Source organism: Chelonia mydas, chromosome 15, assembly GCF_015237465.2.
Source record: "Chelonia mydas isolate rCheMyd1 chromosome 15, rCheMyd1.pri.v2, whole genome shotgun sequence".
In the NCBI taxonomy this organism is placed as follows: Eukaryota; Metazoa; Chordata; order Testudines; family Cheloniidae; genus Chelonia; species Chelonia mydas.
Window position 1 is genome coordinate 33,185,807 of NC_057856.1, and position 14,571 is coordinate 33,200,377.

A 14,571-nucleotide genomic window follows, 5' to 3' on the forward strand; every position below is an offset into this window, starting at 1 on the left:
TCAGTGGTAGCTGATGACAGAACAAGGAGTAATGGTCTCAAGGTTTAGGTTGGATATTAGGAAAAACTTTTTCACTAGGAGGGTGGTGAAGCACTGGAATGCGTTACCTAGGGAGGTGGTGGAATCTCCTTCCTTAGAAGTTTTTAAGGTCAGGCTTGACAAAGCCCTGGCTGGGATGATTTAGTTGGGGATTGGTCCTGCTTTGAGCAGGGGTTTGGACTAGATGACCTCCTGAGGTCCCTTCCAACCCTGATATTCTATGATTCTATGATTCTATGATTGACTTCTATGATGAGATAACTGGCTCTGTGGATATGGGGAAAGCGGTAGACGTGATATACCATGACTTTAGCAAAGCTTTTGATACGGTCTTCCACAGTATTCTTGCCAGCAAGTTAAAGAAGTATGGATTGGATGAATGGACTATAAGGTGGATAGAAAGCTGGCTAGATTGTCGGGCTCAACAGGTAGTGATCAATGGCTCGATGTCTAGTTGGCAGCCAGTATCAAGCAGAGTGTCCCAGGGATCGGTCCTGGGGCTGGTTTTGTTCAAATGATCTGGATGATGGAATGGATTGCGCCCTCAGCAAGTTTGTGGATGACACTAAGCTGCGGGGGAGAGGTAGATATACTGGAGGGTAGGGATAGGGTCCAGAGTGACCTACACAAATTGGAGGATTGGGCCGAAAGAAATCTGATGAGGTTCAGCAAGGACAAGTGCAGAGTCTTGCACTTAGGATGGAAGAATCCCATGCACCGCTACAGGCTGGAGACTGACTGGCAAAGCAGCAGTTCTGCAGAAAAGGACCTGGGGATTACAGTAGACAAGAAGCTGGATATAGGTAAACAGTGTGCCCTTGTTGCCAAGAAGGCTAACGGCATATTGGGCTCCATTAGTAGAAGCACTGCCAGCAGATCAAGGGAAGTGATTATTCCCCTCTACTGGGCAGTGGTGAGGCCACATCTGGAGTATTGCATCCAGTTTTGGGCCCCCCACTACAGAAAGGATGTGGATAAACTGGAGAGAGTCCTGTGGATGGCAATGATAATGATTAGGGGGCTGGGGTACATGACTTATGAGGAGAGCCTGAGGGAACTGGGCTTATTTAGTCTGCAGAAGAGAAGAGTGAAGGGGGATTTGATAGCAGACTTCAACTACCTGAAGAGGAGTTCCAAAGAGGATGGAGCTAAGCTATTCTCAGTGGTGGCAGATGACAGAACAAGGAGCAGTGGTCTCAAGTTGCAGTGGGGGAGGTCTAGGTTGGATATTAGGAAAAACTCTTTCACTAGGAGGGTGGTGAAGCACTGGAATGGGTTACCTATGGAGTTGTGGAATCTCCATCTTTGGAGGTTTTTAAGGCCTGGCTTGACAAAGCCTGGCTGGGATGATTTAGTTGGGGTTGGTCCTGATTGGAGCAGTGGGTTGGACGAGATGACCTCCTGAGGTCTCTTCCAACCCTAATCTTCTAAGATAGCTAACACCACCCCCACATTTCCGTGTTAGAGCAAACTGTGGACTTAGTAACTTTTCAAACCCATACTGTGAAGAGAAGCAACTGTGTGGAAGTTTGTCCTAAGGTTTGGTATCATTGTGTAGATGAAGAAAAAGGTTGTACCTTATACCGCACTTAAACATAAATTGAAGGGTCATGTATTCAGGACAGAATTCAGACCTTGTTTGATTGGTGCAACTCCACTGAAGTCAATGATACTACACTGTTTACTACAGGTCTTAATTTCACTCTTAGTCTGGAAGGTTACGCAACTGGAACTGGTATTTATAGAGAGAGAGAGTGTGAGTGAGGAGTCCTCTGGGTGCGTAGTGTTAAGGAAATATAACTCATTCCCTTGATGTAACATGCTGCTCCACTGACAAGTCTACTAGATTTTGTTGTCTTGTATATCTGACATCCTCTTTTACCATGTAGGTAAGAAAATAAGGTGCATGGTCAACTATCCTGTTTTTCCTTTAATCAAAAATTAGTAACTAGATTTATAATTACACCTAATTATTTTTAGGGTAAAAGATGGAACTCCCTCCACTTCCCATAGCTCCAGGTAAATCTCTGCTGGGTTCCCCTTTCTACTTTACCAGACTGAATATAACGCTATTTATTAAAAGTTGAGCTGATGTGTACCAATTAAGGTGTCTGATGGGATTATTGAAGATTATCACTTACCTTAGTTGCACATGCATTCATTAATTAAGGGCAGATCTGAAAGTGTCCTTCAGTGCTGTGTCATGGATGACAGCCACTTTAGAGCCCTTTGTGGAAAAGTGCACCACGGTGTCTGGAGCATGAAGCAGTTGTCTGAGCAAGTATCATTTATTGGAAGAGATATGCCAATCCATTCACAGAATTGGAATGAAGGTTAATTAATTTTACTCTAATTCATGTTCTCATTTTTCTGAGCCAAACAGGGCCTCAGCTGCCCTACAGTTGAGCCCTACTGGGGGTCTTGCATTCTTTTGTGTCCAGTAGTGCCCAAATTCCTTTATGACTCTTTTCCCTGATTTGCTAAGTATCTGAAGCCTCCCCTTTCAGAGATGCTCAGCCCATTTCAATACTTACTGTCAAAGAGGATGACCCTGCCATCACCACCACAGGGTTGGGTATGGTCGCCAAAACAGACACTGTTGCATTCTGTGCTGACTGCCTCCCCATAGCGCCAATAGTCAGGGTTATTCCCACAGAAACAGGCATAGCCTGACTCCATGCCTGCAAACTGTGATAACAAAGAGACTTTAGACAGGAAGGATTGACATTTGGGGAACACAGATAGCAGGTTGTCAGGGCATAAAGGGGACAGCAAGGAGTGTACCATTTGGAGGAGAATGATTAAGAGCAGGGCCAGGAGAAAGCTGGCAGGGTGTTCTGCAGATGACAGCTTCAGGGGTGCCATTTAGGGCTGGTGAGAAAGCCTGTGCAGAGGAAGGGGAGGGTTGTTACATTAATGAAGTGTAAGCATACAAAAGCATTCACATGTCTGCAGGCATCTCCTCCTTGCAGTCAAAATATAACTTTTTTGGCTTATACCCAAGCTATCTTGGATAAGCAGGAGAGAGGCTGGGCTCCCTAGAGTGAGAGGAAGTGAGAGGCTGGGTTTCCTGGGGCAAGAAAAGAAGGCACCAGAAATACAGTGGAGATCTGTGTGTGTCATCCTGTCCCATTTTTAAAAAAAAACCTCTCTGTAAATGGAGACCAGAGAAATTACCTTGAACTGCTGATTTCGGCAGAAGCTGATGCAGGTTTGGATAGTGAGTTTGTTTGAGGTCTCACTGATGCCAGTAAGAGGGGGATCTCCATAGTCCTTGTAACAGCCAAGATTCCCAGGCACTGGAAAGAATTATGGAGAACAAATATTCTAGATGTGTGTCCATGAGTACACTATGATACAAAGGATTTCATGTGTAACCTTGAGGCCTCTGCACAACTTTTAGCATAGATCTCATATTAGCAAGCTCCAGCTGTATGATACTGGCCTTTAGAAAATATGAAAAACGCCCATCAAACACAGCAGAAGACAAGGAGACAAGAAATGAGGTGGGCTTCATTCCTGAATACATACACACCATATTTTATAATCAGGTTCTGATACTATGGTAATAGAGGCCACATAAGCTCCTAAGATAATTTCATTATTCAGCATTCCTGATTTCAGCAATAATAAACAGGAATATTACACTAGGTTTGAGTGGGATCAGGGTAAATTTGGGTTTGGAATGAATGATGTACATTGTAATGAGGCATTGTTAAGAAATATGGTTTCTATTCAAACTATTTTATTCACTATGGACATACAATAGCAGTCTTCCAAAGTGGAGTCCACAGAGCCATTGGATCTATGCTATTTGCCAGGATACTTCATTGCCATGTAATCATAAGTGGGTGCTGGGAGTACAAGAAATTAAAGTTGATACCTTGTTAATAGAGACTTCTTTTCATCTAACATCAGCAAAGACGTCATTCTTACCTGCTGTACTATATAGTGAACATTGCATTGGAGTCAGCCTACCACTATACGCTACTCTTCACCCAGGCAGGCCCAGGACTGGAATAATAGCACCAGGTTCTTCTGAGGTCTCGTTGAATTCAGGATTGAGGGATGTTGCACACGGCAGAAAGCTGAATAGCACCTGCCAGCATTACACCTGGCTGTAGCTCCAGTATAGTTAGAGCCTAATGCATGCGCACAAAACTCATCCTAGTAATTGAGATTATGGACCATGTCAATGTGGGGTGGACAAGGGACAAACCCTGTGACACTGTTTCCCTTTTAATTCCCTTGTGTCTATTCAAAGTGAGCAACATTTGCTAAAAGAGTTTGTGCTGGTGCCCAACAGAAAGAGGACTCCCTCCACCTAGGATTACCCCTGTACGATACTTTTGCAGAGTAGTCTGAAGGAGGCATAGAGAACCCAACCAACTTGTGTGTCGGGGGATAACATACTGTATTTCCCAAGAACACTCAGCATAGTGCACATGACCATCAATTAGCAGTTCCAGATACCAAAATAACAGCTAAAGGCTAGTTGGCACAGTGGGATAAATCATTCCCCTGCTGATAGTAATAGAGCTTGTAAATCCAAGTGCCCTGCTCCAAATGCCAGGCTGTTTGTGTCCTTTGGTGCTAAAGGGATCAGTTTATACCTTCATTATTTCCTTTCTATAACTACTCTAGATCAAATTTTCAGAGGTCCTAACTAATTTTGTTTGCCTCAATTTCAGGGAGTCCAGCTTAAAATACCGTAAAATCTATTTATCAGAATGCTCTCATTGAAATCAATCGGAGGTAATGGTGTCCACCACCTTCGAAAATCAGGCCTAAGATGTCTTATAGCCAAAATATTGAAGATCTTAGATTTGAATAAGACCTCTTCATACAGATCCATGCCCACAGTCATGGCCATTCTAGCCACTTGGCTGTTAAATTAGCAATGCAGCAGTCGAATACTCTGAAGATTTATCAAGCTGCATGAGTAGCACTAAGAAGGGTATCAAGCTACAGAACAAGTTACTTTGTTTTCTAAATAGATTGGAAGGAAGCTTTTTGCTAACCTAAATTCCTCTTCCTCTATCTCCCCTTACTCAGGCAGAGAACTATTCCTCTCCCTCTGCTATCTCAAAGCCCTATCCTTCCCTGCATCACTTACTAACCATATGGCTCAGGGGGAATTAATGTGGTTCACAACATATTTGTGAAAATGCTTCTTTCATAGACTTACTTGATATATGTAGTAGCAAATGCAAGTACCAGTGTCTGTAGTTGGCCAGATGGCTTAGTATGTTATGTTTATGAGAAGTCCCAGGTATACATCCCAGCTGATCATTCACTGTTGGGTTGCTTCCTGTTCCTGTTTCATCTGAACCACATTCCTATGCCCATCAGAGTGTCTACTGTTATTAACTATCTGTGTTGCATTAGGACCCATTAGTTGCAGGATGCTTTCTGATCCCGGTCACTGCCCTGGAGCAAACACAATCAAAAGGTGGCAGTCTAGTCTAGTCTGGAGGTGATAAACATAGTGATATATCCTCTGAGAAGAAAAAAAGCAGTTTTCTGGCCACTTGAAGATGGTATAAATCATTCATACAATCACAAAATATCAGGGTTGGAAGGGACCTCAGGAGGTCATCTAGTCCAAACCCCTGCTCAAAGCAGGACCAATCCCCAATTTTTGCCCCAGATCCCTAAATGGCCCTCTCAAGGATTGAACTCACAACCCTGGGTTTAGCAGGCCCATGCTCAAACCACTGAGCTATCCCTCCACCCCACAAAATTCCTCATCATTGATGCAAATGTGTCCAGGAGCAGCAAGGAGTCCAACAAGACTCTGAGGCTTTATATTGCCTTGACAATCAATAGTCAGATGTCTTCAGTCAAGTGTGAAGTCCGTGCACCTACAAGTTTATTAATTACGTTCCATTCTCCTAGCAGCACCACTAGCTTCCCCATGCTCAGTTACAACCACTGCTCTTCATCCATCCATGCTTTTATTTCTACCACTAGAAGACAGAGTTGTCTAATCACCATCTCATATGAAGGCAAGCAAAGTACAATAGGGCCCTGTAACTGGCATCATCAATGTCTCAGTCAATGTCTCCTTATTAGCCACCTGGAAACCCTCAGTAATCTGGCTGATTCTGCACAAGTCTGCACTTAATGCAGGGGGGCCTTGCAAACTACCACTCTGTTTCCAAACCCCTGCCTGAACAAAGTTATGGAAAAGGTAGTAGCCATCAAACAAGCTCCAGCAGCATTTAACTTCCCCCAGCATCCTGAGCCCCTCAGGTCAGGCCTGAAGTCAGGACATGGCAAAAGGCTAGCCCTCTGCTCTGATGGATGACTGTACTAATGGCCTTGAACTGGGGCCACACCTCCATGTTCACACTCTTGATATCTCAGCAACCTTCAACACTATCTATTGTGAAGTGGTACTCCCACGACAGAGGAACTAGCAGGAGTGGATGCAGCAATGTCCTTTCTCTGACAGTTCTCGCAGAAGCGAGATGGACCATCACAAATAAGACACCTCCCTTCAGCCAATTAGTCCTTTGGGAGAAGAATCTAAACACAATTTCAGTGTCTGGTTTATACTGACCCTGATTTTAATGCCTCTTACTCCAGATATTTTCTATTCAATCTACATCTTTAGATGGGAGTTTTCAAAGGATAAATCTTTTAGCTAGTACTGACTTCAGTAGAGCACAGCAGTACTCAGACCTAATCACGCCCACACTATTGGCAGAGTAATACAGTAAAGTAGCACCATTTGAGCCATTCCTGACACAAGGCCCAGACCGACCAGTACTATCAGATTAATGGTAAAAAATGTCAGTGCTGGGCTACACAATAGCTTTCTATGCTTTAAGGATGCTGATAGAGATAAATGGATAAATAAGTTAGACTGAGACCCAGTGTCCATGGTGCAGAGTTCTCTCTGCTGAAGCGTGGAATCCTCGTTTGTTGTTTGCATAATGTGCAGACAATAAGAAATTTTTTATTCTCGTTTTCTTGTTGCCATCTCAATGAGTCCAAAGAAACACTGATTCATTTACTTCACAAATCACTTGTAACAGGCCAAACTGGGAACAATATAGTTTTAGGATGCAGCTATAATACAGATTGATGCCTGGTTTCTTCATGGAGCTTTTTAATATTCATTAGTAAAAGCAAAAAAAAAAACAAAAAAAAAAAACAGATGAGAACATTCCAGGTCCCACAAAAACTGACAAGAGCATGTAAATCCAGTAATTATTCAGGTAACAAAACAGTGGAACTTTATATTCTTTGGACCTGATCAAATGCCAGACACAGAAGAGGCAGTATATAGTAAGTTTAATGTTGACACAAGAGGAGCAAAGCTACATGAGAGTAAGGCAGAAAGGAATGAATAAAGAAAAAAAAACAGAAGGAAATGGATGAACACTTCTTAATTTTTAGGGGCTGGTTTAGTGTAGCTGTTAGTGATTAATGAATATACTGAATTGTATATTGCTGTATTCTTCACAAGAACAATTATGTCTATGTCTAGTATGTCTCACTATAGGTGAGAGATTAAGAAAACAGAAGAGTTGGGGAGAAGAAAATTCTAGTATTTGTAGTTTTGTTTGAGTAATTAATGCTGCTCTGGTTTAGTGTTCATAAAAATACTGTTTTAAGTCTTAAAATATGCTAAAGTTTCCAGTGTTAATACTGTATATAGATAAGTACTCTAGCTAGGGCTCTGAAGTACCATGCACCAGTCAAACTTGCAGCAATGAACATATAATTACTGAGACTTCAAGATACTGCCTGAATTAATGTATCATAGGTAATTTTCACCTGGAGCTCTTCCCAGCTGAGTCCAGCTTGATAGAACACCTGCAGAAACAGCTCAAATTTCTGTAGGGTGCATTATTACATTGTCCAACAAATACTTCCTGTAATACCATCCAGGCTCACTTCACCCATGGGACTTTGGGAATTCCTAAAACAGCACATTAAAAATATGCTTTGAGTTAGCTTTAATGGTGGGAACCTCCCAGTTGGTAAATTATTAAATTCTCTATCTAAAAAACAACAAAAAAACATGCCACTAGGGTAACATTGTATAGCTAGTGAGCCCCTGTAGGGTCCCATCGTACCTCAGCACTCCAATCTCTGACAAACAAAAGGAATGTGACGGATTTGGAGCCAACTGTGGCTCACTGAGAGGCATCAATCTAGTCTAAGATTGGCAGTTAATCCTAAATGAGGGTTCAATTCTTCAGGGTGCTGAGCATTCTGGCCCCAATCCAGCAAACCACTTAAGCATATTCTTAACTAGAAGCATGTGAGGAGTCCTATTGAATTCAGTGGAACTATCATTTGTTTCTCATACACTGAAATACTTTGATGAATTGGGATCTCAGTGCTCGGCCCTTTGAAGAACAGAGCACTATGTGTCAAATATCGTTTTAACATGACCATCCAATCTATGGTTGTCATTCGGGTTCCCCCCACAGCCATAGGTTACCATTGAATTGCTGTGGCAGGGTCATCACAGAGTGTTCGATATGGAAATAACAACACACAAGGCCGTGTGTGTTTTCCCCTGGGGACTCTGATTTGGAAACAGTGTTTTTTCACTAAATCTGTAGTGGCTAAGTGACAGATCACAGAATGTAGTTCTTAGTACAGTGTCTCCATTTTAGCAGATTGCAATTGTTTGAAAGTACCTTTTTAATATACACTTGTTTATACTGTATTGGGATGAAGTGGTGTGAGACTCCCAAGGTAAACACCAATATGTGACAGTTTTTCTGATGATCTAAGACACACTGACAGCTGCAAGCACCATGGAAAGAATTGCTTATATTGAGAAACACTGTAAAGTTACGTATCATTAATGAATACCATCCCTGCACTCTGAGGCTCTATCTACATTCGGGAATTGGTGGAAATTTTTGCATCATTGCCCTAGTGTAGACAGGACCTGAATGACTAAAGCAACTCAATTTCAGTCTAACATATGTCGAACAAGCATCATTCTTAGTTCTTCAAGCATGAATTTATGTCTCTACCAATTAGGGAAGCTAATAAATGTAATGGGAGGTCAAACTGGCCCACTTCTTTTATATAAGAATTTATTGGGACATCACAACAGACAACAACCAGAGTTAGCTAAAAAGCAAATGTGATTGATAAAATGACATACAGACTATAGAGCCTTGACTTTTGGGATTTGTATTCAGGCTCCTTCACAGTAGGTATTACTGACGGTACAAGACCATCAGATAAAGAGGGATGAGGACTCTGGCTGGGGGTGTGGGCTCTGGGATGGGGCTGGGGATGAGGGGTATGAGGTGCAGTGGAGTTCCCTGGGGCTACGGTGGGGCGAGAGGACTCCTCCCCAGCTCTCTCTCTCCCCGCAGCAGCACCTGGGCTGGGGAGTGAGGCCCCTCTCCCCGTTGCAGAAGGTTTGGTGCTGGGCTGTCCCCTGGCCACGGCAGGTTCGGAGCTGGGCTGGGTCAGGGTTGGGGGAGGGGTGGCTGTCCCCTGGCCGAAGCAGGTTCAGGGCTGAGCTATGTCGGGGCTGGGGAGAGTGGCACTGTGGCAGGTCTGGAGCTTGGGGAGAGGCATCTCTCCCTGCCACAGTCCTGAGCGCCTGCGCAGCACTTAATAGGCAGCTGCATGGGGAACTTAGCATCCAACCCAGTATCCTGTCTTCTGAGAGTGGCCAATGCCAGATGCTTCAGATGGAATGAACAAAATAGGGCAATTATCAAATGATCCATCCCCTGTCATTTAATCCCAGCATCTGGCAATCAGAGGCTTCGGGACACCCAGAGTATGGGGTTGCATTCCCTGACCATCTTGTCTAATAGCCATTGAGGAACCTATCATGCATGAACTTACCTAATTCTTTTTTGAACCCTGTTGTAGGGATAGGATACCCTATTATAGGGTAGGGATAGGATACAGAGGGACCTAGACAAATTGGAGGATTGGGCCAAAAGAAATCTGATGAGGTTCAACAAGGACAAGTGCAGAGTCCTGCACTTAGGATGGAAGAATCCCACGCACTGCTACAGATAGGGTGACCAGATGTCCCAATTTTATAGGGACAGTCCCAATTTTTGGAGCTTTTTCTTACATAAGCACCTATTACCCCCCACCCCAATCCTGATTTTTCACACTTGCTATCTGGTCACCCTAGCTACAGACTAGGGGCCGAATGGCTAGACAGCAGTTCTGCAGAAAAGGACCTAGGGGTTACAGTGGACGAGAAGCTGGATATGAGTCAACAGTGTGCCCTTGTTGCCAAGAAGGCTAACAGCATTTTGGGCTGTATAAGTAGGAGCATTGCCAGCAGATCGAGGGACATGATCGTTCCCCTCTATTCAACATTGGTGAGGCCTCATCTGGAGTACTGTGTCCAGTTTTGGGCCTCACACTACAAGAAGGATGTGGGAAAGCGTCCAGCAGAGGGCAACAAAAATGATTAGAGGACTGGAGCACATGACTTATGAGGAGAGGCTGAGGGAACTGGGATTGTTTAGTCTGCAGAAGAGAAGAGTGAGGGGGGATTTGATAGCTGCTTTCAACTACCTGATAGAGGGTTCCAAAGAGGATGGCTCTAGACTGTTCTCAGTGGTAGCAGATGACAGAATAAGGAGTAATGGTCTAAAGTTGCAGTGGGGGAGGTTTAGGTTGGATATTAGGAAAAACTTTTTCATTAGGAGGGTGGTGAAGCACTGGAATGGGTTACCTAGGGAGGTGGTGGAATCTCCTTCCTCGGAGGTTTTTAAGATCAGGCTTGACAAAGCCCTGACTGGGTTGATTTAGCTGGAGATTGGTCCTGCTTTGAGCAGGGGGTTGGACTAGATGACCTCCTAAGGTTCCTTCCAAACCTGATATTTTATGATTCTATGATACAGCTGTGTTGACTGTGTCCCAACAAAATGTGTTCATCTATGTGTCTGATAATTCTGTTCTTTACTATAGTTTCAACCAGTTTGCCAGTTACTGAAGTCAGGCTTACTGGCCAGTAATTGCTGGGATCACCTCTGGAGCCCATTTTAAAAATTGGCATCACATTAGCTATCCTTCAGTCATCTGGTACAGAAGCTGATTTAAGTGATAGGTTACAAACCACAGTTAGTAGTGCTGCAATTTCATATTTGAGTTCCACTAGAACTCCTGAGAGAAGACCATCTGGTCCTGGTGACTTATTACTGTTTAATTTATCAATTTGCTCCAAAGCTTCCTCTACTGATACCTCAATCTGGGACACTTCCTCAAATTTCTCACCTAAAAAGAATGGCTCAGGTGTGGGAGTCTCCCTCATATCCTCTGCAGTGAAGACCAATGCAAATAATTCATTTAGCTTCTCCACAATGGCCTTGTCTTCTCTGAGCGCTCCTTTTCAGTGTCAGTGCATTACAGTATACTGTCTCACATCTTGTAAGTGTGGCCTACATTCTTTGTTCTTAGATGTTGCAGTGTTAAAATGCACATTGTTCAAATGAGCCCATCATACCAAGTGATCCATATCTGTCTATATAACTGACCTGTCCCATCATTATTCACCACTCTGCCAATTTCTGTGTTCGACTACGTTACACACACCGAGGAATTACATTTCCACCAATGAAATGAAACTGAGATGAGAAAAGCTGCCATGCCATCCACACGCTTCCTTCAGCAACCTCATACTTTTGGTGAGACGATTTGGAGGGATGGACTGAGGTGACCCTGTTTTGGTTAACTAGTGTGATCTGCTGTAATTTGGTCTCTCTCTTGAATTTCATAGTAATCCTATTACCAAGGAGAAAGAAACACCACCAAGCTACTGCCACTTCAAAGCATATTGTTTGAAGGATTTAGAAGCAGTTACTGTCTTCTCTCAGGTCTTCTCCATATGACAAGAACCTGTCCTTCCTTGACAGGTTTCAGAGTGGTAGCCGTGTTAGTCTGTATCAGCAAAAAAAATGAGGAGTACTTGTGGCACCTTAGAGACTAACAGATTTACTTGGGCATAAGCTTTTGTGGGCTAAAACACACTTCATCAGATGCATGCAGTGGAAAATACAGTAGGAAGATATATATACACAGAGAACATGAAAAAATGGGTGTTGCCATACCAGCTATAACGAGACCAATTAATTAAGGTGGGCTATTCTCAGCAGGGAGGAGCTTGAGCACTCCGTTAATGCTGACATTTGCCTTTTTCTCCTTTGAATTAATCACACCAATTTCCAAGCCTCTTACAAGTTCATGCCATAATGAAGAGGTGGGGGATAGAGAGAAAGAGAGACCAGGCACACTCTGGAACCATCACTACTGCCATTTTTGACTATAAGCTTTTATTCCCATTTAATAGTGCTGCTTCTATATGGCATACTTATGAATGCACCATATCAGTACATACTTCTCCATGACACATAGTACTAGCCATAAATATTGTTGGGCTTGAAATATGGTGTAATTATCTCCATGAAAACACTGTAACAATAGATTTGGAATTAGTTATAGTGATCTGTAAATGGGAGTAATACTACACAAGTCCCTCCAAGCAATTACCAAGGCTTGATGTTGCCTGTATTCCACTTGTCCTAAGCTATGTTAAGTCACACTGCAGAAATTCTTTGTCTCATCAGGCATTGAATACAGATACACAGATGGCTGCTTAAAACACAGACTCATTAATTTTCTAAAAATTGAATAATCAATAAGAATTTCCACACCCAATCTCTCTATCCCTCCACCAAGGTACCCAAATCCTGATGGTGTATTTTTCAAATCTAGTTACAGTGTGCCTGAGACTTATCTTCAGGCCTGCTGGAAACAGAAGGAGGGAAGAAACAAGCTCTTCTGCCTTAAACAACTGCACAATCATCAGGTTTGCATTAAGACTTGGAGGGGCTTGCAATGTACGGTTTGTTCTAAAATTGCTGCAATTCCTTTTTCTAGTATCTGGTTTCAGTGCAATGCTTGAAGCAGCTACTACTGGTCAAAAGGACATTTTGTAAATGTAAATCTGGGATTATCTGTGCAAATAAAAATGTCCAAATTTAAATCCTCTGTTCCCCACCATAGGGAAAATTATTGGGTCTAGTACTGAAAGGATTTATGTGTGGAACAAATGGGCAGAAAATTTGTTTTTCAATTTATTTTATATTAGAGCCAAATCCAGATAATTTGCTAGGATCTGTGGGCTTTAAAGAAAACACAGATGCCCCTCTTTAAATCAAGAAAGTACCCTGAAATTCAGAAATGGAATAGCTTCTGGTATCTTGGATAGGTGATGAGTAAAATCCACTATGGATCATGCATTGTGGTTCTAAATAGAAACTAAGATGAAAACTTTCATTCCTGCTTTTCTGAAGTTAGACTCCTCAATCCACACTGAGTCACCTAAATAAAAATGCCCTTTTGCCTTAAGGGCAAATTTTTAAATTTAGTTGTCTAACCTGCATGTACAATCCTCTTGTTTACATACCTATAAGAAGTAGTGGTGAGCAAAATCCAAATCATATTGTACTCACTTAGTTTTTAAACTGGAAGTGTGTCTGAGTAAGGACAAAGGCTCTGAGCCTGCAAATACATAATGCACATGCTTAACATACACACATAAGTAGTCCCCTAGAAATCAGTGAGATTGCTCACATGTAAAGTTAAGCCATAAATGCAGGATTGGTGCCTAAGGATTTGGCTGTAAGTACCTGTTAGCATCTAGGGGATTTCAGTTCATAATTTAGCCAGAGAGTTTTGAAAATTTAGCTACATAACTTTAGGCACTCAGGTATGAAAAATTTTGGCCTGTGTTGATAGGCATTATGGAAAAACTTTCTCTAAGATAAGTACACTACATTAAGGAATGTGATAACGAACAGCTGTTTTTTTAATTGTTTTGTTTTTGTTTTTTGAACTTGAATACTTTCCTATTTATTATTTATTCACTATTTATTTTTAATAAACAAACATTTCTACATTTATAGGAAACTAGCAGCACTTCATAAATTTGGAGCTAATCCCTTTACTGTATTTTACTTTAAATAACATAATTCAGTAGTTATGACTGTGGATGGGGTATGACGGGTACAGTGAGTTTGCCTTTAGCTCTGAAGAACAGCATTAAAAATTTTGCTTAGGTCACAAGTGGATAAAAAAAGCTGTTTGATTTTATTCTAGTTCCCATTAATGAATGTCACTAAACCATCACCCACTGTCACGTGACAGTTAATCTCTACAGAAGAGTAAATCAGGCCTGGAATAATGTTTTCTCTTACTTCGGCAAGATGGAATCTCACAGTATTTCCAATACACTCCATCCTCACTCTCTGCAATGTAGCACCAGGGGCTGACATCTCCATCAGGGTTCCTATCAATGGAAGGAGACATCAAAAATTTATCAAACATTTTTGTGAACCACATACAGATCCCAGAGTAGCAGCCGTGTTAGTCTGTATCCACAAAAAGAAAAGGAGTACTTGTGGCACCTTAGAGACTAACAAATTTATTTGAGCACAAGCTTTCGTGAGCTACAGCTCACTTCATCGGATGCATTCAGTGGAGATACATACAGATCCTTCATTTTTATTT

General features: G+C 42.3%; 1 protein-coding gene across 10 annotated transcripts in view; it reads right to left on the bottom strand.

Moving 5' to 3' along the window:
• The window catches only part of KREMEN1 (kringle containing transmembrane protein 1), a 155,384-nt gene that overhangs the window by 19,711 nt on the left and 121,102 nt on the right, over positions 1-14,571 (bottom strand). For all 10 annotated transcript variants that reach the window (XM_043529151.1, XM_043529147.1, XM_043529150.1 and 7 more), the window contains 3 exons: positions 14,259-14,350; positions 3,217-3,338; positions 2,574-2,727 (listed from right to left, as the gene is read on the bottom strand). In XM_043529151.1, coding sequence (XP_043385086.1) covers positions 2,574-2,727; positions 3,217-3,338; positions 14,259-14,350 — 368 coding nt within the window. The remainder of the gene's footprint in view (positions 1-2,573; positions 2,728-3,216; positions 3,339-14,258; positions 14,351-14,571) is intronic.